Source organism: Cyprinus carpio, chromosome B6 (genome assembly GCF_018340385.1).
Source record: "Cyprinus carpio isolate SPL01 chromosome B6, ASM1834038v1, whole genome shotgun sequence".
Lineage (NCBI taxonomy): Eukaryota > Metazoa > Chordata > Actinopteri > Cypriniformes > Cyprinidae > Cyprinus > Cyprinus carpio.
This window is the reverse complement of record NC_056602.1, coordinates 15402984-15427542: the sequence shown is the minus strand read 5'-3', so window position 1 is coordinate 15427542 and position 24559 is coordinate 15402984. Positions and strand designations below refer to the sequence as shown.

Below are 24559 nucleotides of genomic sequence, written 5' to 3'. Positions count from 1 at the left end.
AGGTGTTCAGATAAGAAAAGAGAAATAGAATTCCTGTAGCTACTAAAATTCCTATAAATAAAGTGTAACTGGCAAATAAAACTGTGACAAGCACACAAACAAAAGTTGTTGCTTTAGGTATGAAGCAGCTAATTATAAGTCTTTATTTAGGCCTCCAATACACTGCTCAGACAATATTACCATACAGTCGGTGAACTGAATTATGCCTATTGAGAATATTAGCATGAATATAGACTATAATGAACATAGAAATCTAAAACATTCTGAAAAGCAGCCATCATAGCTGATATCGCACAGCAGACACCACATGCCCTTTAGACAAAGTACACCAGTTGCCAGGGCCCCTAGGGAGGGTGGCAGGAGTTTGATTGGAATCGAACGCCAATTAAAACTCCACCAGTAGAGAAATTAGCCACACTAATCTGCTTCACAAAGCACCACCTTGAGTGAATGTCAGGCCAAATCCTGTTTATCTGTTTATCTTTCTATTTGCATTTAATCAAAGCATACATTTTAAGAATGCAACATGCCCCAGGTGAGCAGACTCAAAGCATGCTGAGAGCTTAGCTGCATACAAAGTGCCTCTCTGACTGTGATTGTACAGTCAGAGCCTCCAAAAATCACATTACGAAGAATGGAAACTGACCTGTAGATGAACATTTGTCAAATTCTACCAAATCAAATCTGGGCCTGTGACTGAGTTGGTATTTATCTGTAGTTTTAGACCTTGGCGAGTTGCCCGTTTGGCATCGATACCCCTGTACCCTGAAGACAAATGACATGCAGTGGTCTACAGCGTTTCATTAGGGCATATTGATTGGAATGTAACAGCTCAATGCAGGACCTGAAGGGGTGACGTCATTCAATCGGCCTGATGAACAATCTGAGACAGGTTATGCGATCGTGTGGGCTATTGTTGGGGCATCTGGTCAATATCAGGAAGACTTTAACGTGTTTACATTATACAACTACATTCCCTGCCTTTAACATGTGACAGGATTCTCAAGGCTAATTAGGGGAGGGGCGGAAATAAAGCAGTGCACTAACCATTAATCAATGATAGCACACAACATACAGTGTGATCTGTGTAGTCTGATTTACTAAAGACTGACTCTTATGACTTGGTTATTTATAATGAATCAGACAAAATGAATCACAAGTGATCAGTTTGACTGACTTATCCATTAGAGGGTTGTTTCAAATTAAACTTGACTCGCTTATATATCCAACTCAAAATAATCTTAGAACTTATACTGTATTATTTGTACTTTTTAAAGGGTTAGTTCACCCAAAAATGAAAATTCTGTCATTAATTACTCACCCTCATGTCGTTCCAAACCTGTAAGACCTTCGTTCATCTTCGGAACACAAATTAAGATATTTTTGATGAAATCCGAGATGATGAAATACCACCACATTCAAGGCCAAGAAAGTTACTGAGGACATTGTTAAAATAGTCCATGTGACATCAGTGGTTCAACCATAATTTTATGAAGCTATGAGAATACATTTTGTGAAAAAGATTTTACTCAACTATTTCATCTCTTCTATTTCAGTCTTCTATGCGTGTACATGAGAGTACCACGATGAAAAAAATGTATCCTCGGAGCTTCATAAAATTAAGGTTGAACGCCTGATGTCACATGGACTATTCTAACAATGTCCTCACTACCTTTCTGGGCCTTGAACGTGGTATTTGTGTTGCTGTCTTAAGAGTGACAGAAAGCTCTCGGATTTCATCCAAGATATCTTAATTTGTGTTCTGAAGATGAACGAAGGTCTTATGGGTTTGGAACGACATGAGGGTGAGTAATTAATGACAGAATTTTCATTTTTGGGTGAACTATTCTTTTAAAGGCATTGAAAAATGTCTGTTTGTGAGACTAATATTACTGACTTTATATGACAATGTGTATTTAAAGATAAACCTTCACAGCACAGTTTAGTTTTGATAAATTGTCACTTAATGGAAATAAATAACAAAAATATATTTTTTGTTGTTATGAATATAGTTTGTAGTATTATTGGAATAGTTGGGACAAAATATGGTGATGAGAGGGGAAGTACTGCCTCATGCTGCTGCTTCTAAAAAAAAAATAAAAAAAGAAGAAGAAGAAAAAAAAAATCCCACAGGAGCGCTTTGTCATTTAATTTTCTCACTCTGGTCCTTTTCCAAATACTACTGTGCTGCCTTGTTGCCTACTGTCTATGTAGAGAACAGGAATTTGGAATTTGACACATATTCCTTAATTAATTTTATAAATATTTTTGTTGTGTAGATATATTTGTATTTGTCATTGGCATGTTCAGATTTAAAGTATAATGTCATTTTATTTTCTTTAATTTATGTTTTGTTTCATTTTTGTCTACTGAAAGTTTTTTTTTTCTTCCAGAAAGACTTTCAGCTGAACAGAACAATCAACGCACTGTACTTCTATCCCTCACAGCCTCGTTTTAATTCCTGCCAATAATTAAATATAGCACTACCCTGACAAAGGTGAAACAATTTTTTAAATCAATATGTTCCAGTGCAAAATTCTTATGATCAACTTTTTTTTCACACAATCTTGTTGAAATTCATTATGAGACTGCATTCTCTATAAAAGTAATACTAGAATTTGAATTTGAAAAGGTATATTTATGTTATGGGTTATTTGTTTTTTTTTTTGGAGTAGCCTTCATGTCAAGTGTGTGGCTATGATGCTGTCTACAGAGGCAGCTCACTAATTTTTGAACCAGAGCCTCTGTGTCTTCTCTGCTCCCTGGTTGTGCTGAGCAGAAAACAGTCACACTCCAGTGCCTCGTGTTGAGTGGCAGCTCAGTCAGGCAGCGCAGCACAGCTCTCCCCCTGGACCATGAGTAGCATGTCCAAATCTCACTCTATCTGAAGCCAAACGGCCATCACAGCAAAACAACCACAAACTCAGCAAATCAAGCTGAATATCTGACAGGCAGTCAGTCTCTGCTCTTCCTTTTCATTCGCTTAATACTCTTCAAAAATTCATTGCTCTGTTTCTTACCCCCACTTTATCTGTATTTAAATCAATTATACGATAAAGTTGCCAAGTTTGATGATGTTCCTTATTCCCTCAGCCCACTTAAAATTGAAGAACTATGCTAGAACTAGGGCAGAAAGTGTCGTTGCGGCATTTTCTGGATGACTTAAAGCCCCAGTGAAACATGTAGTGTGTGTTTAATACAGCTGACTGCTCAGCCCCTTCTAATGAAGAGCGAAGGTCTCAAGAGCCCCACTAAAGAGAGAAGACCTGAAACCCCCTGCTGCGCTGCGCTGTGCCTCACTCGATCAAACAATGTAGGGCTCATAGAATTTGGAATTTCTAATTAAAACTGTAAAAAAATTCATAAACTCATACATTCACTGCAAATTACATTAACACCAGAGGTTCAAGTTTCGGCTGCTTAGATCCTGTACTTAACTGTTTCTCAATTCATAGTCTTTCACAATTATCATGAATTTTAAGTAACTTTTGAGCGGTTAACCCTCTGAGGTCTAGAGGTTTTGGGGGTCTGGAGAAGTTTTGACATGCCCTGACTTTTGTGCTTTTTTCAGTTGCTTCTAAACATATACACATGGCTAAAGACTGAAAACACTGTATTCAGTACAAACTGGGCTACAATAATATGTAAATAGCATGTATGTACATGATTGTGTTTTTGAGAAAACAACGTTTATGCGTGGTTAGTGAAAAACTAAAATTTTGAAGTCACTGAAATAAGGTCATAAAACAAATACACAACATTTGTTCATAAGACTGTCAAACCTGGAGCTTGTAGCCTAGAATTTTTGCTTTTACTCACTCACAGAAAACAATAGATTGATTTAAATTTTCTAAGACACTTTTTGTTTGTAAAGGGCATATGCGAGTATGCGTCAACTATCATGAATATCTGTGTGATTCACACCTGAGAAGACAAAGACAAAGAGAATATTTTTTTCAGGTTTTTTTGATAAATTGAAAGAACAGCAAGACTGGATGCTGAAAATTTAGCTTTGATCACAGGAATAAAATAAATTGTAAAATATATTCAAATTGAAAGATGAACATCGTGTTGTTTTCATATGGATTACTTTATCACAGAATTACTTGCTTAGTTTAAAAGAAGACATGTCAAGCTTTCTTTAGATATCTCTCTCATGTCTATGTGTTGAGTATTCACTGAGTTACAAGTTTCTAAATGAAGATCAGCGCAGACTAAGGCTGCAGACAGCGCACCTTGTTTGTTTTCTTTATTTTATAAAGGCACAAAGTTTTGTTGCTATTATGTGTGTATACAAATAAAAGTAGACCCTTTACAGATTCGATTGATGTATTGCTCTTATCTTTTCGATCAAAACTGAAAGTGTAATTTACGTTCTTTTCGGGGTTATCAGGAGAAAATGCCTCAACACGCGTATACGCGGGGATTGACTCCAGAGGGTTAAAAAATAAAACTGCGTTTTGTAGACAAACATTGATTTGCTTGTGCTTCGGCTCTGCTCCTCTGCGTAAATGAATGTGGTTCGATGTACTTAGACTGTAGATGTACTTGGAAGATGCATCAGTTCCCATAATTCCAAGATGGCAGCATCCAGGTTGATTTACTTCAGAAGCTGTATGTGCCAGCCAAGCAACTGCCATTGAAATAAATAGAAATGGCTAAATGAATAACGCAACAATTGTTTCTTTTGTTTCTAAGGAATTTTAAGAGAAACAAGCTGATTCTTGAATATAACTGAGAATGCATCCTGATTTATGACAGAGCAACCTCTGAACAATTAAATTTTCCTCTGGGCTATTTTGTTATGATTCTTTGATGCTTTTATATATCACCAACATAAACTGCAAGCAACATTTTTAACAGAGGAGCATGTGTCTGGTAGCTGAGATCTATAAAGGGAAATACAGGAGCTTTTGCTCTATCTGGTCGTTTCCTACTCAAATTTCTCTCTAAATGTTGATGTAATACAGACTCAGACAGCGATGAATCTACATCAGATGGAAATTCATAAATATGCAGATGTGCCTCTCCCATTTTGCATAGAGCAGAAGACTGACAGATGATAGGAGTCAGGGTGATGCACTCTGCTCTTCTGGCATATGCTATCATGAAAGCCTACTGCCAGACATCTTAAGGTCAATTTCAATGTTGAGAAGCAGCTTGATTTGAGCTTATTCAAGAATATGTAAATAAGAAAAGTGCTGGTGTCCCTTCCTCTCTCCAGTGTAACTGTAGAGAGCAACAGCTCATTAAGATGCCTTTTACTTCTCAAAGGTGACACTGATGAGGCAGTCTATTTTATTCATATGCAGATGACACAAGAAACTGTTTGGTTTCAGTCAAATTCAATTGTTATCAATGAACCTCCTCGAGCAATAAAGATGACTGCATGGCCAAGGTCATTAATGGCTGTTTGAGAATCACGAGAATCTGGAATCTCAGCTTCATTAAGAGCCTGTGATCTCTCATATAAAAATAAGGTTTTGAGGAAGAAATTTGTCAAAATAAAATTAAAAGATAAATTTGATATGATACATTTGATAAATTTACTACCATGACACATTATACCATTGAGTGATGTGGCCATTAAAAGTCTGTGAGATGCCATTGTCCAAAGTTAGCAGGATGGATAGCCTAGCCAACAACTACATCCGGAAGTGGCTGGGCCTGCCCCGTTGCTTCTCAGATGCTAGTCTCTTTGGCCAGAATATGCTTGAGCTTCCTATGAAGTCCATCTCATTAGGGTATAAGCAAGAGAAAGCACGCCCCGTTCTGGAGGTGAAGGACACCCTGGACCCCTTGGTAAGTAGTGCCAAAGTCCCCATCCAGACAGGCCATAAATGGAAGGTGCAGGAAGAGGTACATCAGGCCATCTCCAGTCTGCAGCATAGAGAGGTCATGGAGCTGGTCCAGATTGGGCGGGCCAACTTAGGCTGGGGAACACCACAACAGTTTTGGTCAAAAGCTTTCACAGCAGAAATCTATGGTGGTATAGGAAATCACCAGGGTTGAGTCTCCCTGGGCCAGCAGGGCGCCTGGACCCAGTGGGACACTACAGTGAATAGGCGCATCAGCTGGGCAGACATCTGGAGAACTCCACAAGCCAGACTCAGATTTCAGATAAGGGCAGTATATGATACCCTCCCATGCCCCTTAAACCTGACCCAGTGGTTTGGGGATGAGGTCGGCTGCTCCCTATGTGATAACACCAGGTCATGCCTGCAGCATATCCTCTCACGATGCAACGTTGCATTGACACAGGGACAATTCGGGTGGCGGCATGATCAAGTCCTTGCCAAGCTGGCTGAAGTCCTGGAGAGGGATAGGGTAGCAGCAAACCACATGCCTGAGATTCCAAAGTTGACAGTGGCTTCTTTTGTCAGACCAGGTGACATCCACCGAGTATCGGCAAAAAGAAACACCTTCCTCAAACCCAGGAGGGAGTGGCCTGAATTTCATTTCTGAAAATTAATTCCTCTCTTAGGTGACTCTTGTGAGAGGATTTTTATTTTTTTTTTTCATTTGAGGGGTGGAGGGGGACATTTTTTCAAAAATATATATTTATCTCACCTAAATGTTTAATCATGCACTGTATTTTTGTTTTAACAATCATGTAATTGCTGCACATTAGCTTACACAGCGCAAGCCTGATTTTGTGAGCTGTATGTGAAGTTCACACATACTCTGTTTGCAGTGTGTATGTAGTCCATGTGTGGTACAGAAGCAGCACGGACTGTACTTTCACACAGGCTGTTTACTACAAACACAACATTTATCCATTATTTTGATTTTAAATCCAAACATTGTAGCTTAAAATGCTTTTTCAACATTGTGATTCTTTTTTTACACAGTACAGTAATACAATATTTCATTAATTATTTAATGCTTTTTACTTTTGCATTTACTTTTAGATTTATATATTAAGTTTAATCTACTTTTCTTATATTATCACAAACATTCTAAATTAAAACTTACCACTGACAGAAACAGTCAGCTCTACTGACTTTACATTTGCATTTCAATCTTTCTTACTAACAATCCTGCGGTTCATAAAGAACTTTAATTAAGAACTTTAAAATTATTGCCTTGTTTATCTAAAAGTGCTCTTTTCATTTAAACCTAGCCAAAAAACCATAGTCTATGTGTTGGTTGTGAAACACAGTAGACTTTAATTATATGCATTTATGGTGTAATTACTACATTTTTGTGTCAATGCATGTTCATATTTACTGCAAACATGTGCTGTTACTTTAATTGTTACTTTCAGTGCATGCAGCGCAGCAAAAAATAAACTCGGTGCGGAAACGATCTCTGCACTGTTGCAGACACACCGCTCCTAAACACTGCCAAACTGCAACCGTATGTGCATTGTGAACGCTTTAATACGTTAACATGAGCGCGGAAAAATACACACTACATATGCACTGCAAACGGAGTAATGTGAACCTGGCATTATGTGTGTGAGATGCATTGTGTATGAGAGCATGGTCTCCAGTAAAGCGCGTGAGTGTTGAATGGTTTAAACACTGGCAAGAATTAAAAAGAAAATATGCAATTTATAAACTTCAGTGACGATGTGACTGTGCACGTGCAGCTCACTTATAGTGCAGACGCGATGTGATTTGAAGCCATTTGGATTTTGAGAGAGAAAGAGAGTGTGCAGTGATTCATCCACGCAGTTTGTGAAATTATGTTATTTAATGAAGAAATATGAATTGAACCTCACCTAAAGCATTCTAATTATTATATTACCCGTGCTGGACAGAGACCGAGACGGTGCCGCTGCATGTCACGCCAAACCTCTCACGGCAGGCGTGTCATCAGCTTGAGATCGGTTTTATGAGATCGGCCTTTTTAGAGACCGCAGATCAATCATCCCAAAGCGATTATCGGTCGATTGTGATCGGTAGCCGATCAATCGGAGCACCCCTACTGAAAAGCCACACAGGTAGAACAGCTTAGATTTTATATTAATAGATAATGGAACACAAAGCAGTTTTCTAAGAATTTAAACGGTGCAAAACAGCGCTCTGGATTTGAGATTCCAGAATCTATCAACTCGTCAGAAAGCACAACACAGTCTGTTCACAAAGCACTCATGTAATCTTATTACAGCTTGAGACTGTAGCGCTACAGCATGCTTAGTTTGGTTTATGACACAAACATAGTCTTATTGTTACACACATTGTGAGAGTACAGATAAGGGGGCTGGTTAGAGCTTAATTCCTATATTTTGTCATTTTGTTAAATATTAAGCTACTATGCACTCTCAGTGTGGAGGAAAACTGTAAGCGTCCATTTTTTTATCATTTACACTGTACAATAATTATTATATAACAAGATATTAACAATAGAGTGAATACCTAACATTACTCATGTGATTCGGTTTCCAATTGGTATAGAAATTAATGTACTCCATGTCCTACTAAAGTTTAAATGCCATTTTAAGAAAAACCACTGAAGGTTTAAGTCATTTGTGGACACAGTGTTAGTGCAGCAAAATGGCGAGGATATAAAGAAAGAAAGGCAAGATCAAGGCCAGAGAGACTTCAGAGAGCTGTCATTATGTGTATGTCTCAGACGGTTGGACTATTGTGACAGTTAGAACCTGTAGTGCACTAAAGCTGTGACTCAGCTCAAACACAATGACATCTAAATAGACACATGCCTACAGAGCATTTCAGCCTGAAAAACATTAGCTATTCGCATCATTTCACTGTCCTTCAGGTTTTATGGGTTATAAACCATTCAGATAAGTGGAATAGAAACATTCAAGTCTAATACAAAAGTCTTAGACACTTGGACATAAAAGTTCTTTGATAGAACACAGACAAATACACATGGCTGATTTTTCAATTACACTTTTGACTACTTGAAGTACTTTTGACTACTTGACTATTTTGTGGAAAAAAGTGAACTGTCCTCCAAAAAGCTTGGTGTTACAGTAATGACAGGAGTATTGATTCTTGATTCAGGAGTGTTAAAAATGCAAATTGTACACAATAATACCAAATTAATTGATATGATAATGATCTTGAGAAGTCAGAAGGAGTATCACACCACAAGGCAGTAATGGTGTATAACAGGTTATTTATAATAAGGTTATTAATAAAACAGTAGTTTTGTTTTATTATCAATAAAAAAAAATAGAACTGTAAGGTACAAAAACAGCACAAACTCCCCTTTTTAACAATTGAGGATAGAATTGTGTTGTTTACAGTGCTAACAATAACAGTTTAACTTCACTCACAAACACATACATCTATTAGTGCTCACTTCTACCAGTGACGGCTACCTTATACTTTATTTTTCCCTATCTTACCAATTTAAACTTTCCATTTCTATATTCTAAATTAACTTGTGCCTCATTCCACTCCATAGAAAAAGAGTTACAACAAATGTCAATAAATGCAATAATTCAAAACATACACTTGCACAAATATTTCCATAGCTAACATTATGTCAAATAACGCCAAGTCCACTCTTCTAAAACAGGAAACAAAATATCAAACCCTCAATACATTTTAGAGGAAAAAAAACAAAAACCTTTTCTTACTTTTAACACTTTTTATAAGTATATTATAGTGCAGGGAAGTTGTCTAGCTAAGGGACACAGCCGAATTAGAGCATTTCTGGCTAAATTAACCTGATTATGTTCTAGAACATTATAAAAAAAGCAATTAAAGGTACTCATAAAATAATACAACTATCACAAACTATCCTTTAAAACTAGAATCATTGTTTTACTTTTCTTCTCCCATCATTTTACTGCGCTCATATTGCAGTGCCACAGGCTGATCACTTCCATGCCACACCTTACTGATGCTGGAATTTGTGCTAAAGTTGGGTAGTAGCATCGTTTTATCCATTGGCTGTTGGTTGGATTTTAAGATGTCTGTGTTACACTCAAAAGGAATTTGAGGTGGGGTCTGTTCTGTATAATGGTGGGGTTTACAGCATACATTGGTTGTTTTCACTGGAAGACTGAGTTATAACACTGTGTTAAAACAATAACTATACATGAACAAATTGTAAATTTTCCTGATGACTTCAAAATCACCTTAGGGGATCAAACTCATCTCACATGAGGTACACCAGCTCGCTCACAGGTTTAATTTAAAAATATGAACCTTATATAGACAACACTCCCCTTGAGATGTTTCCAACAGCATGTCTTACCATTTACCAAGAGCCAAATGTATACATATCTTTTCATTAAGTGTTCATAACTCCATGTGTTTGCGTTTTCTGACAGTTTGTTTATGTGGTATGTTATGGAGGCGCGGGCACATAAAGAAGGTGCTCACAGAGCATGAGACTTTACTGCTTTATAGGCATTGAACTGTTTAATACACACTCTTGTATGTGTCAAAATGTCATTATTTGCAATTACCCCCATAAACAGTAATTTATTTTTGCTGCTTTATAGATATGTTTATAGATATAGGTTATTAGTATTTTTACATAACCTCGGTTCCCTGAGATACGGAATGAGTACTGCATCTTGTTAAAGATGGTTATGGAGAAACTCCTTTTTCTCCGATGACTGAAGCCTTTTTTAGTAATGCAGTGTTACTGCACGGCCATTGGTTCGTGCAGTGAATATAAAACGAACCAATGGCTCGGCAGGAGAGCTGCACGAGCCTATGTCGGTAAAGCCCGCCAAAGCCCACCAGAATGGGCGGGGGCATCTGGCTATAAAGGCGGCACATCGCCATAGGATCCTCAGGTTACTTCGACTGAAGTGACGACTGAGTCATGCAGCTACATAGTATGGCAAAGTACTCGTTCTGTATCTCAGGGAACCGAGGTTACATTAGTAAATGAGTATGTTCCCTGTCGATACTTCACTCGTACTGCATCTTGTTAAAGACGCTTATGGGGAACCAGTTCAATCCCGCCATGCTATGCTAGAGGAACGACTAATACTTGAACTTGCCTTAAGCACCCAAAGGGGCCTAGAGGGACCAAGTATTCTGCAGGGAAACCCCGCCAAGGCAATAGGGCCAAACTCAGAGAGGTCGGCCCAGCCTTGTATAATCATTCCAGAATAATCAGTACAGCCTCGGAATTCACTAAGGGCCAAGAGCGTACTAGAAGGAGGCAAACTCCAAACTAGTAGTCATATGACAAAGTGCCCTGCTATGCAGAAAGGACCCACGCCTGTAAAGTCGGGACGTCCAGACTTTTGCTGCACAAAATTCTGCAATGGACACATAACTAGACCAAGCCCAGGAAGAGTCCACGCCTCTAGCTCAATGGGCTTTTACTCCCATGGGGCATTGAAGGCCCAAAGAAGAGTATGCTAGCCTAATAGCATCAATTATCCATTTTGAAAGTCTCTGCTTCATGAATGGAGACCCCTTGGTGCGGTCACCAAAGCATACAAACAGCTGATCGGACCACCTGAACGGGGCGGAACGCTCAACATAGACTTTCAGTGCCCTAACTGGGCATAGTAAGTTTAACTCTTGCTTTGAAGGAGGAAGCGCCGACAGAGTTATTACCTGTGCTCTAAACGGAGTCGAGAGCACTTTAGGTGCATAGCCATTGCTTTGGTTTCAGGAAGACCTTGGTTTCAGGAAGACCTCAGGAAGTTGTTGGGCCCGAACTCTCGGCAGCCCCATGGCCCATTCCCCTGAGGCAGGATCTCCTCTCGCAGGAAACAGAATGAGCCAGTCGTCAAGAATGAGAATGAGCCCATCTGTCTCAGCGAGGAAAGAGCCGCATCCATGCACTTTGTAAAAGTGCGAGGAGCTAGGGACAGCCCAAAGGGAAGGACCATGTATTGATAAGCCACTCCCTCGAAGGTGAATCTCAAGAATCGCTTGTGATGGGGGGGCTATCTGGATGTGAAAGTAAGCATCTTTCAGGTCCAGAGAAAAGAACCAGTCCCCTGGGCATACTTGCGAGAGGATCTTTTTTAATGTTATCATTTTGAATGGCCATCTCATGAGGTCTGAGGTCGAGAATAGGGCTTAGACCGCCATCCTTCTTGGGGACCAGGAAGTAACGGCTTTAAATGCCTGACTCGCTCTCGACTGGGGAAACCATTTATAAGGCTCCTTTTGCCAGCAAATTCATCAATTCGGCGCATAGGATGTGTGCATTCTCACTTTGAACCGAGGTGAAGACCACGCAGCTGAAGCGTGGGGGTCTTCGAGTGAATTGGAGTGTATAACCTCATTTTATTATCCCAATAACCCAACTTGACACCCCGGGGATGGCCTGCCAGGCCTCGGCCCGTGTGGCAAGGGGCTGGATTGGTTGGAGTGGTGGGCCGCCTAGAGGGGACCCAATGCTCGCAGTGAGTGTAAGAGGAAATTTGCACTCTTTTTTAAAATGTTTTTTTTTTTTTTTCTCGCTATAACAGCGGTTGGTTGTGTGGATGCGATCCGAGTGGGCCCCATGTTCACAACAGTATTTTTGGTCACAAACACACTGCCACTGGCACCCAGAACTGAACTGGGTGCTTTGAGGCATAACAGAGGCATTTTGGGGGGTGGTCCGGCTGCCGCGAGATTTGTCCCCCTCCTCTTCCTGTCCCGCAGATCAGGATGACACCTGGGGAGCAGGGTCCAATGCTATCTTGGGTCGGGGCCCTGGCATTTAGGGAACTGGTAGCATCTGGCTGAGCGGGAGCGCTGGCGAGGCTCGGGCTTAGGAGCCGTGGGAACAACTGGCGGCATGGGCTTTGTGGGATGCTGAGTTGGCACATTTTTGGGGTGACTAGAAGCAGCCATTGACCTGGAGCGCTTTGGCAGGAAGTGTCGCATTGCCTAGGACGACTTCTGTGCAGTGGCTTGGATGGGTGGGCAGCCTTTGACTTCCAACCAATGGCCGAGGGTGACCAGAGATGCGCGGCCACAGACTCAACTGGGGGAGGCAGCTTGTCATACCCTTTTTCTTCGGTGTCGTCGACAGGCACAGAGGCAAGCCGAGGAAGGGGGCCAACAAGACTTGATCTCGTTGTGGACCTCCGGGAAGAATGGAGAAGCTCATTGACGGGGGGCCTGGCTGTGCCTCGGCAAGAACCACTCATCCAATCGGCTGTGGGTGAGCTCCTCAGGCGGGGACCACTCCAGACCCAGCTCCTCTACAGCCTTTCACAGGACGCGGAATAGTTCAGCGTCCATGCCCAGGCTGGATGTGCTGGGCTGTGCAGATGGCAAGGGGGCGGGGTCGACGTACAAGCCCAACATCTCTTCCACATTTGAAGCCTCTAATGACATGCTGTCGTCCATAGGGTCACACTCACTCCCTCCAAATGAGACCATGTCGCTCGCAGCCACAGAGGAACGCTGGTCTTGGAGGGAAAAGTGCACAGGAGAGCCCTTTTCTGAGTGCTCAGCCGGCTTGGGGGCTCAGCTGGCTTTGGCTCACTCTTCGCCGAGCGCTAGGTTCCTCTGCCCCACTGCGTTTTTCTTACAGGCTCCTGGGAGGAAGAAAGCAGGAGGGCACAAGGGGCAGAGTCGCTTTCTGAAAAGCTTTCCGCGAGTGCAGAGAGGTGAGTCTCATATCCTCACAATGAGGACATTCCGTCTGGGTGAGCGCAGCTTCAGCATGGGAGGAGCCCAAGCATGAAACGCACTCGCTGTGACTGTCAGCGGCATTTGAAACAATGCTGGAAATTTGCTCTTTGAAATTTGCTCTTTTAATCCACCGGATAGCAGCAGAACCGGAGACGTCGCTGCTGCAGGCGTGAAGGTGACGAGAAACTGCGAGAATTGCCGAGCAGGAAGAGGTCTCTTGTTCCGCTGCGAGGCTGGATCACGGCGAAGGGTTTCTCAGTCTCATAGAGCAAAAATCTGTAGTCGTCGCTGAAGGAGAATAATCTGAGGATCATATGGCGATGTGCCGCTTATATAGCCAGATGCCCCCGCCCATTCTGGTGGGCTTTGGTGGGCTTTACCGCCATAGGCTCGTGCAGTTTCCTGGCATCTCTTAAAATGAAAGCAGTCTAATATTCCTGCTGTCTGTCATTCATGTTAATCAAACAACAAAAGAGAGAAAATCTCTCATGATATACATATATACTGTATTTAATTTACACAGTGAAGAATATGCAGTGTTTTTTGTTGTTGTTGTTTTTTCACATTTAATTACTTTATATACAATGTATGCAGCAATTCTTATTTACAGCCTCTAAGTGCTGTTGGAAATGTTCTTCTAAAATTAGCATTTTTATCAGGCTCCTATGTGTAGGTTCAGTAATTTCACTTTAATGGCAATGAAAAGGGTTTTTCATTGCCATTAAAGTAAAATAACTGCAAATAAACAGGATCCAGAGAAAAAAAAAAAAATTAAAAAAAAAAATTCAGATGACACTTAGAGGCTTCTGCATCTGAACGCTTCATATATATGTGTGTGTGTGTGTGTGTGTGTGTGTGTGTGTGTGTGTGTGTGTGTGTGTGTGTGTGTGAGAGAGAGAGATTTTGATCATATCGCCCACCCCTAATATGCAGTGTATAATCAGTTCCTACGGTGTCATATGAAAGTGACCATACATGTGTATTCATCTCTGCTGTTGCTAATTCAAATGAGATTGAAGGTGAATATAGGATAAATTATCAAATTTCGCAAATGTGTTTCTGTGATTTGAAATCTGTGATTTTTATAATCAATTTGTAAGAATTGTCTTCACAAATGAAAGACTGAACTCGGCCTATTATGTTTTCTGAAGACTGTGCAAAATGACTCTTTGATGCTGCACAATAAGGGGAGGGACACTTTAAGTTCTCTGAGTGACAGAATGACAAGGATGTCAAGCAGCTGCCTACCTGATATGTGTTGTCAAAGCTGTCATACATGAAGCGTGTTATCAGGGAAGTCTTCCCCACTGTAAGAGAACAAAGAGAAGAGAAACATTAAAATAGAAGCCATTTGAAAGCAGACGGTGACTGAGGAAGCCAGTGATGCCAGCCTGGGCTTACTGGATTGATTTGCAAGCTGTGGGCTGCCAACTGCGCTAATTGAAACCTCTGCCAAGAGATCTAATCATTCAATCGGAGACTAACCCAGAAGGTCGTCAGTGACGTAATGGAACCATTGAAAATTATTGCATTAGGAGTACAGTTTTTAAAATGAAGGGTCCAAAAGGGGTTCTTGCAGTGACGCCATAGAAAGAACCCTTTTTTGTTCCCAAATATACATTTCAGTGAACAGTTCCTTATTTTTTTTTTTTTTTTTTTCATAGTGTGAAGAACATTTTAAAAATGCAAGAACCATTTTTCACTACCTTTGTTTGATAAAGAGGTTCTATGGATGTTGTGTGTTTTTTTTTAATTTTTATAGAACAACATGTGCCAATAGAGAACCTGAACTACCTCTGATTTAAAGCTCAAAAAGGATTTCTTTTGTGGTAAGAATAGACTCAATTTGTCATCAGCTGTCATATGAGACAGAGAAATTGCTACATCTTACAGAGAAGCACATAACGGTGTTTTATTTTCACATCTAAATTTCATGAATGGTAATATGGTGAAGCTCCTTCGTGCAAGCAATAATAAAGTATTAAAAAGGTAGATTATTTAGATTTGACTTCTTTTGAGGCAGGTTTATTAAATCTAGGGCAGAAAACAGTTTAAAATATCCCAGTAATAGCATCACAGAACCTAAACTCAGATACGAGACTGCAGTAAAAACATCAGCACAACTTCTTCTGCCCTGCTGACCTGAGATTCCCCTGAGAAAAAAAAAAAAATCAAGAAAACATACCTGTGTAGGTAAATATGGATGAATTTACCCACACATCCACACACAGAAAATAACTCTGAGCTACAGATCAAATAAAGGAGAGCAGGATTTCTCGTGGCTGAAAAGTCTTCGCAGTGAGTTGACTGGAGGCTGCAGGCCACAAGTCATTTAAATGCTAATTTTCCCTAAGACACTGATCTGTCTCCGTTTAAAAGCGAGGAGGATCTAAATTAATGGGGCTCATAAGGCTTTATCTAATGCTTTTGAGTAAATACTGAATTATGGTTTGGGCTATGCCCCCTTCCCTCCCCATCAAACGAACCATGATTATTGAGAGCAGACGAAGCCACTGGATGGAAGACGTTTGTACAAATTGGGAGTGCTAGAGGAGAGATAGCCAGCCTTTCCTGCTATAGCTGATGCTGAGAGGCAGACACTAACATATATCAGCTCCTACTGCATCAAGACCAGTGGGAATAGAACATCCAATTACATTTGCTTTGGATTTCTTTTTAAATATTTTTTCTCTTGAAAATACTGTACAACAGTTTGGGGTTCGGTAAGATTTTTCATGTTTCTTAAAGAAGCCTTTTCTTTTAGCTCATAAAGGCTACATTTATTTGATTAAATATAAAGTAAACTCAGTAATATTGTAAAAATACTATTACAATTTAAAATAACTGTTTTCTGATTAATATAATGTAAAATGTAAATTACATTTCAGCATCATTAATCCAGTCTTCAGTGTGACATGATCCTTCAAAATTCTAATATACTGATTTGATGCTCATAAAACATTATCATCATCTATGCTGAAAGCAGCTGCTCTGCTTAATATTTTTTGTGAAAACACTTTTTTTCAGGATTCTTTGATGAATAAAAAGATCAAAAGAACAGCATTTATTTGAAGTGTTTTGATCAACTGAATACATGCTGAAGAAGTATTAATTTTAAAAACTGACCCTAAACGTTTTTAACAGTAGTGTAGTTTGAAGCCTAAACAGAGATTTAAGAAAAACAGATCATCATTCCAGTTAACAGTAAATAATACTTCCCTTTCTATATTCTGTCTCTTCAGAATCCACCAAATGAAATGCTCAAACTCTGTTCCTAATAGACAGAGTGGTGGGTGTCTAATTTTAGTCCTGTTAAATATTTAATATCAAGTCATTTAGTGGAGCAGAGGGCATCCACCATTTTTCAGTTAATCACCTATTGCAGACAGCAGAGCAATAGCTGGACATAGGGCTTAGCGCTTAGACTTTACTGTGATAGATTGGATTTGGTGCTTTGACTCCACTAAGAGCGCCCATTAGAGGCACAATCAGATAATGGATACAGGATAAGGAAACGGGAAGGAAGAGACTAAAGTGACTAAAGTATGTTGAAAAATGTAAGGGTAAGCTGGCGGTTTAATGGGAGAAGCTGCAGATAGAATAGATTAGAAATAAAATTTTCTTTAAACCACATATACTGCTAACGGTACATTACACAAAGTGGTCAGTGCTGCACAGAGAAATCATACGTGCATTTACATAGAAATTCAAACGTTTGGGATCAAACAGCTTCAGCTCTGCATCCAAGGAATAATTACATTTTAAAATATATTAAAACAGATTTTTTTTTTTATTGTAACAATATTTCACAGTATTACTATTTTACTGTATTTTTGATCAAATACAGTTAATAATGCAAAATAAGAAATGTGTAGAATCTCAAAAATTAGAATTTAATGCGTTTTTAATATGAAATTAAGAATATAGAACCATGATAAATGGGCATTGGTAAGTTTGCATCACAACACAAAATTTTTCACAATACACAATTTTCACCTATTTTTACCTCTAGAACACATTGTGGGGTTGCAAAACATGAAAAAAAATTTTTTAGAATTTGTTAAAATACATATATTTTTTTTTATTTCTGAATTAATTTCTACTTTAAATTTTGCTGAGAAGACTATAATGGGCTATTTAACAGCATGACAACCCATTGTAAATACATTGAAAATGTTTCACAAAGGTCATTGTGTTTAATGAACTGTATCTTATTTCCTGTGCAGCAGAAATAACACTTCAGTAGCTTTTTTTTTTTTTTTACTAACACAATATTGAATATGCTTGTATCGAAATTGACTTTCAAAAATAAGCCCACCCTGAGAAATATTCATAATCTCTGCTTCTTCTAAATCTAAATTTTATTAAAGAACTATACTGATAAAACATGAACGCATCCGACAGCAGAGGCTTCTGGTGCAGAGATTCTGGTCTTTGATATCTCTTTAATGCACACTCGAGGCACTGCCTGATAAATGTTAGCAGACACACCAAGAACTCCAAGAATTGAATTTAAAATGGCTTTATTTCATCACTATTACATATTCATGACAAATCCACTCATGTATGCTGATAAAAATCCTCAGTACTAATGTTGTGAAACCGCGTTTCTGGAGAGAAACAGTCTGAACTATGTCTGAACTATGTTGAATGAGACAGTCTATCTGTAATATATATTATTTATGATTGTTTTTGTTTGTCTGTCTGGTTAATTTTATTTTTTTTAGTTTTTTTTTTGTTTTTTTTCATGAATGATTTAACTGTAATTAGTGCTTCAGATAATTAGCATGCATTATTTAGCAGCATCTTAGCATGGCTGAAAATACAGGGGCCCTATGAAATCTCTTATTTTTACCAATTTTTTTTTTTTTTCAAGATTGTTTTAATCTTAAAAATCATATCTAATGAATTTAATTAATAAAATACAAATACATAAAATTAAATTTTCTCTAAATTCTAAATCAAACGACAATATACCGTAACAATCCCTTTACAATACATAATATAAGTACACATTTTACTATACAATGGTAATATATCATGTTAAACCAAACTTTTATTTTGATGTGTGGTAGTGAAGATGTTTGAACTTCTCTGAATGTGTTTAACAATAGTTTATCAGATTTAATTGTAAAATCTCTTGAGCCCAACCAATGAACTTCATGCACACTCAAGTACAATGCAGACAAAACTGTTCCATCAACTCACATAGATACACACAGACGTCGTATTTCTTTTGCAGTTTAATAATCACACTCACCACTCTGTATCGGGATATGAATTTGATTAATTGTGTAGCCCTACTTTTGATATATTTGCAAATATGCAAATTTCTGTGACATTCTGCATTACACTGTGAATTCTATTTTTATGAGTGCATTCCATGATTCCGTCCATCTGTTTACACCATCACACTACAGTAATGAAATCAAACTACATAGTGACAAAGGACATTGTGCAGAAGCGCAGCAGAAAGCAAACAAACAGCAAAAAAGTTGCTGATGTATCTATAATGACACCTGCTCATCTCTCCTATTGCATCTCTGTCTGTCAGGTGCATGCTGTTCTTTCATCCCAGGAAAGCTCATGTTTTGCTGCAAATTCTCTGAATCATTACTCCCATCACAGGCCGAAGGGGCATAAAAACACATGGAGAGGCTGTTCAGTCTGTAGTTAACAGGAGTACAGCATGATCTACTGACGTCAACACGTCTCTTTCTGTGTGCTCATCTCTCTACTGCTGGTCCACAAACTCGAATTTTCTGATTGGCATGCATTGGTGGCCTCCATGCCTGCTCTGAGCCATTCTAAAAAAAAAATAGTTAATCAAAATTTCATCATCATTTACTCACCCTTATGTTGTTCCAAACCTGTATAACTTCTGCGGTTGAGTAAAACGGTGGAATTTTCATCTTTGGGTAAACTATCGCCAAAGTCTGTCTAAAACCCTCTTCCCAATCTATTTTACTTCTGTAATGTAGCATGTTTAAGTAAAACGGGATATTAGATGAGGAAAAATACATTAGGAAAAAAACTGTCAGAATAGACAGAATTGTAAGCTTCTACCATCTAAGAGTAGGGGCCAAAGGGGTCATGTTAACCAGTCAAACTCTGGCCCCTTGGTCGCTCATAACAGTCCTAAAGTGTGAGAGTACCGTCAGTGCTGTGAGTCTTGCTGGAAAGGAATCTGTGGCACAGCTCTCATTAAATTTCTCAAATTCTGCATGTTTGTTTTTAATGAATGTCTGGAGAAACAGGGCTTTCAGCAGATTTGTGCTGCAGGCTCATGACTCAAATGAAAAAATATACCATGTATGTTCATCTTCAGATAGGAAGATACATAATTCATAGATTATATATAGGGGAGACCAGGGATGGTTGTAACACTTCTTGCAGTAACTTCTCCAGCTCAGTGATTTTATTCATGATCTGTCAACATGTTAATGCAATTTTCTGCTACAAATCACCCAAGGTGGGTTTAAGCTAAATCTTATAACACGAAATACAGTGTATAAAGTTATAATATATAATGATATATATCACAGCATAGATACTTTTGCTGAAAATAAGGCAGATACGATACCAGCATTTTAAATACCATTTAACAGTTCACAAAACTAATTTCAGTATCACAGCAAAAACGTATACTAGCCTGACTAAAGAAAATAAAATGTTATGTCAAAATAAATAGGAAACAAATAAATAAATAAGGACAAAGTAACAAATTACTAGCAAAATAGTACAAATAAAGTAAATTAGTTAAAATTGTGTACGTTTTGTTAATCAAATTTACACATTTTTTATATTATATAAATAATTTTTATATTAGCCCCATCCTCACATCCAGTCCATGACTTTTCATATTGGGCGAACTATCACTTATTAAATTAATGTTATATATCAAAAATATTAAACGAATCTGATGACTTCGGTGTCATTTAACGTTTATTAGCCTTAATGCTAATTAATACGCTTTTTTCTTTTTCGAAATATATATATATATATATAATTTTTTTTTTTTAAATATTCTTTTTTTCCCCTGTATGTCTATGATATTTGTATTCTGATACACGTAGCCTTACAACTTATACTCTCAACTCAGAAGGGTGGCCAACAAGTATCATTGTGATTTCATCCCTTCAGCTATTATCTAAATGGTTAGAAATGTTGTGTTTTAGCTCACCACGTATTACAACAATACCTGCTCTCCTTGCTTAATGTTGTGTGAGTGTGTGGGTGCCAGTTTCCAGTTTTCTGCTAACACAGTGTCACATGTGTTTTAGACATAGCAAATGAAGGCCTCCCGACTGTGGTGATCAATGGCCCCAAAAAATCATCTAACCTTCGCTCTCCATAATCCCTATTCAGCCCAGCTTCCACCCACCTTTAGCACAAAACTGTTTCATTGTGACATTTGGACCAATCAATGTCTTTTTTCTTCAGGGCCTGAGACCTATCGATTGCCATTAAACTCTAATTAATGTGGAGAGGTGCACTGGTCTCCCTCAGACACTGAGATTAAGAGCGGCCCTTTGAACACTTCTCCCTGGATACCAGCCCCTACATGAAGCTCAGTAGAAGCTCCAGTCGCTGGCTGATCTAACCCTGCTTTGTACAAATCCTTAGTTGTAAAAAGCCAGCATCAAAGCCGCTCCCATCTAATGCTTGCTAACATGGTCATGAAATTTGCATATGCAAATGTATCTCCCGTGGAACTCCATTAATTAGGCTTGGGTGTTGCCACGATGAGGCTAGGCATTGTTTACTGTGATTTGCTGGTTTTCACAGGACAGCATAATAGTGCATGATTCTAATCCCCCACTGTTAAACATCGACCATAAAGACCGGTGGATCGACTTCTAATTTGCTTATGTTACAAGCCAGCTTTAGCAACAATACGGGGTGCAGTAATTACCTTGATCTAAAACCTCTCTAGAGGTAACTCTTTTTTTGTGAGTTTGAATGCAGAAGCTTCTCTATTTATGCAAGGGGTTCTTATCTCAAGGTGCACATGTTAAAATTCAGGTTAGCTGAATGTCCTTTGTATGCTTCAACAACAAAAACACACTTTAATGGGCACTACGAGAAGCTTTTGCTGGATGCACTGCATCTGATCCAAACACCCCTGGGAGGTCACTAGCCATCAATTATACAGTGTTGTCAAAGACAGCTTAATATGCACAAGTGCAGTGCTTGAAGTCACACAATCGAGCAATTAACAGGTTTCTCCTTTAATCAGGAGTGCCCCCTATCTGTCCGTTCAAAGGCACTGCGGTGGGGGGTTGCCATCATGAGGCCCAATTAAAACCGGTATATGAACATCTGCTGCCCTTAAAAAGCTGTTACTAGGCATCTTAACCTGCAGGGCCCACACACCTCTAGACTGCCAGATTAAAGTCTTGCACAGTGCGGCTCAAATGAGGAGATGGAAAGGAACAGAAACCTCATGCTAAAGGTCAAACTTATACCTTCTGGACAAGCAGCCACACAGAGAGAACACTGATACACTTCAAGGAAAAAGAAAAACCCCTTTATGAGATTTTTAATTACCGTAATGATGTTTTTGGGTCAATTAAAAATAAGAGTGTACACAAGAAAAATAAATACATAAATAAAAACCATTATATCATTTTCAGGAACAGTTTAATTTTTAAGCCTCAACCAAGTAAAAAGTATTAACATATTTCCCTACAAGATTAATATGTGACTGTACTGTATGCATTATTATTATTATTATTATTATTATTTGAATGTACAACTTTTTTTATTTTATAAATTACTTCAGATGTCTTTTCATAGTGGAGTCACACCACGTGACATTTTACAATCTTAACTAACCTTGCCATGTTATAATACATCTGATATTTTAAGAGACTTGACATAATCATGAAGATCTGTAGATGTCGTCTATATGATACCGTTTGCTGCTGTTTTTTTCCCTGCATGTTGTTCACATGATTTTTTCTAAGAGGCCTTAGAATAAACAATAAATTGTATTTTAATTAATTTTTTTAATAAAGTAGACAAAAAAAGAGTGTCAAGTCTTTATCCGTTTTGCTTTTATGATTCAAATTCCAATATTTTCTAGAAAGAAAACAGGACTAAGAATTTGTGCCTAATTAAAGCACGGTTGTTGACTAATAAAAAGTCTGCCTGGGTTATTTCTTCAGAGTTTCAGGCAGTTCGGTGAAGATGACATGCTGAACAGCATCAGCCCACACATTTTTACTGTGGCCTGCTGGAGAAAAACCCAATAAGTTTTCTTTTTGGCTATTAAATAAGGTTCTGCAACTATTCCTTCACCAGCAGACAGATTAATGGTAAAGGTAATTGGAGAAGGTAATTTAAAAAAAAAAATCTGCACATATGGCACCTGAAAGGATGGCTTTAATTTATTTTATCCATGAACACTTGTCAAAACTTCTTCCTCTACTTCATTAACTTCAAGTGATCTTAAAATTAACTAAATATTACCTTTTTTCATACAGTATGTTAACTTCAATGGTATTATAGTAAAGTGCATCATACTGAACTGGACCATTGTTTTTATCAACTTCTATTTTGAAGCAAACTGACCTATTATGAGGAAAGAGCTCCAGCTTTACATGCTAGCAAGTTAGTCAAAATATAAGCTTTCAGTACAGCAAAGCTGTTGCTGCGCATTTAAGAGGTCGTTCAGACAGGACATGTTCTTGAATTCAAAGTCATCTAGAAATGGAGGAATGGAACATAATGCAGGTGTCTCAAGATATGTTCAAATTCTGAATGCAAATTTTGGTTACACTTTATTTTAAAGGTGTCCTTGTCACAGTGTAATTATACATTTAAGTACTGAGAAATAATAATTTATTACATGTACTTACTATAGGATTAGGGTTTGGATTATGGTTACTTGCATGTAATTATGCATCATTTATTGTTGTTATAATAGTAAGTACATGTAACGTGTAATAAGGACACCTTAAAATAAAGTGTTACCCAAATTTAACAAATTAAAACACAGTTATACACATAGCAATGGCAAATGACATAAGATAATTATTTCTAGGTTAACAGGTCCAATGGAAAAATGGACTGGGTAAGAATGTCTATTAAAAATAATAATACATTTTTTAAAATAATTCAAAATGTATTTTCTGTATTCAAGATGGTTTCATATGGTTTTTAAAAACTTTTATACTATTTTAACAAATGCCTCTAAAATGTCATATGGTGTAACATCTAATAACATATTAACTTAACATATTAATAACATATAACACCTTGAATAAATATGTGTTTTGTAATGATTATTTTCCAAGTTTTTAAATATATATATATATATATATATATATATATATATATATATATATATATATATATATATATATATATATATATATATATATATATATATATATATATATAAATAGCATGAATTCGAAATTCATCAATATCATTACATTTTTATTTACATCATCGTCTCATAAAAGAACAGAGCTATAATCAGTCTGCAAGCTAGTCTCTAATGAAAAAGCATCTATAGCCGATTTGGCCCATCCAGCATGAACAGATGCACGTTCTCTCTGAAGGTGGTGCTTACCATCTCCAAAACAATGATATCTCTCAGCAGTGATCCCTCACCAAAGCGTGCCAAAGAGAAATGGCTCCTGCTTTACCCTCTGGGACATTGCCATCATGCAATCCCACTGAGACAGAGAGCCAATCAGAGCCCAGCGCCACGCCCTGGGACTGCTTCCTGCTTGCCAAGAGATGGATAAAAATAAACGACAGCCGGGTGGCCGTCTTGGTCCAGCCTCCTCCACACGACACTGGGACGTGAGCCCAACACACCGGAAAGAAACATACAGCATCAAAAATTCATTAGATAGAACAGGCAAGGAGAGGAGGAGAAGAGTGATGGGGCTAAGAGAAGCAGAGGGAGTGAAAGTGGGATGTCAGTCGAGATGGTAGATATGGATGTTTGTTGTGTCTGGTGTTGACTTGAGAGCTCCTTTTTAACAAATTGGTAGAATGAATGTAAACCT

At 38.3% G+C, this 24559-nt stretch overlaps 1 protein-coding gene across 1 annotated transcript in view; it reads right to left on the bottom strand.

Annotated features, from left to right (window-relative positions):
* The window catches only part of rab6ba (RAB6B, member RAS oncogene family a), an 84568-nt gene that overhangs the window by 37262 nt on the left and 22747 nt on the right, over positions 1–24559 (bottom strand). The window contains exon 2 of the mRNA XM_042725844.1: positions 14781–14839. Within this exon, the coding sequence (XP_042581778.1) occupies positions 14781–14839 (59 nt within the window). The remainder of the gene's footprint in view (positions 1–14780; positions 14840–24559) is intronic.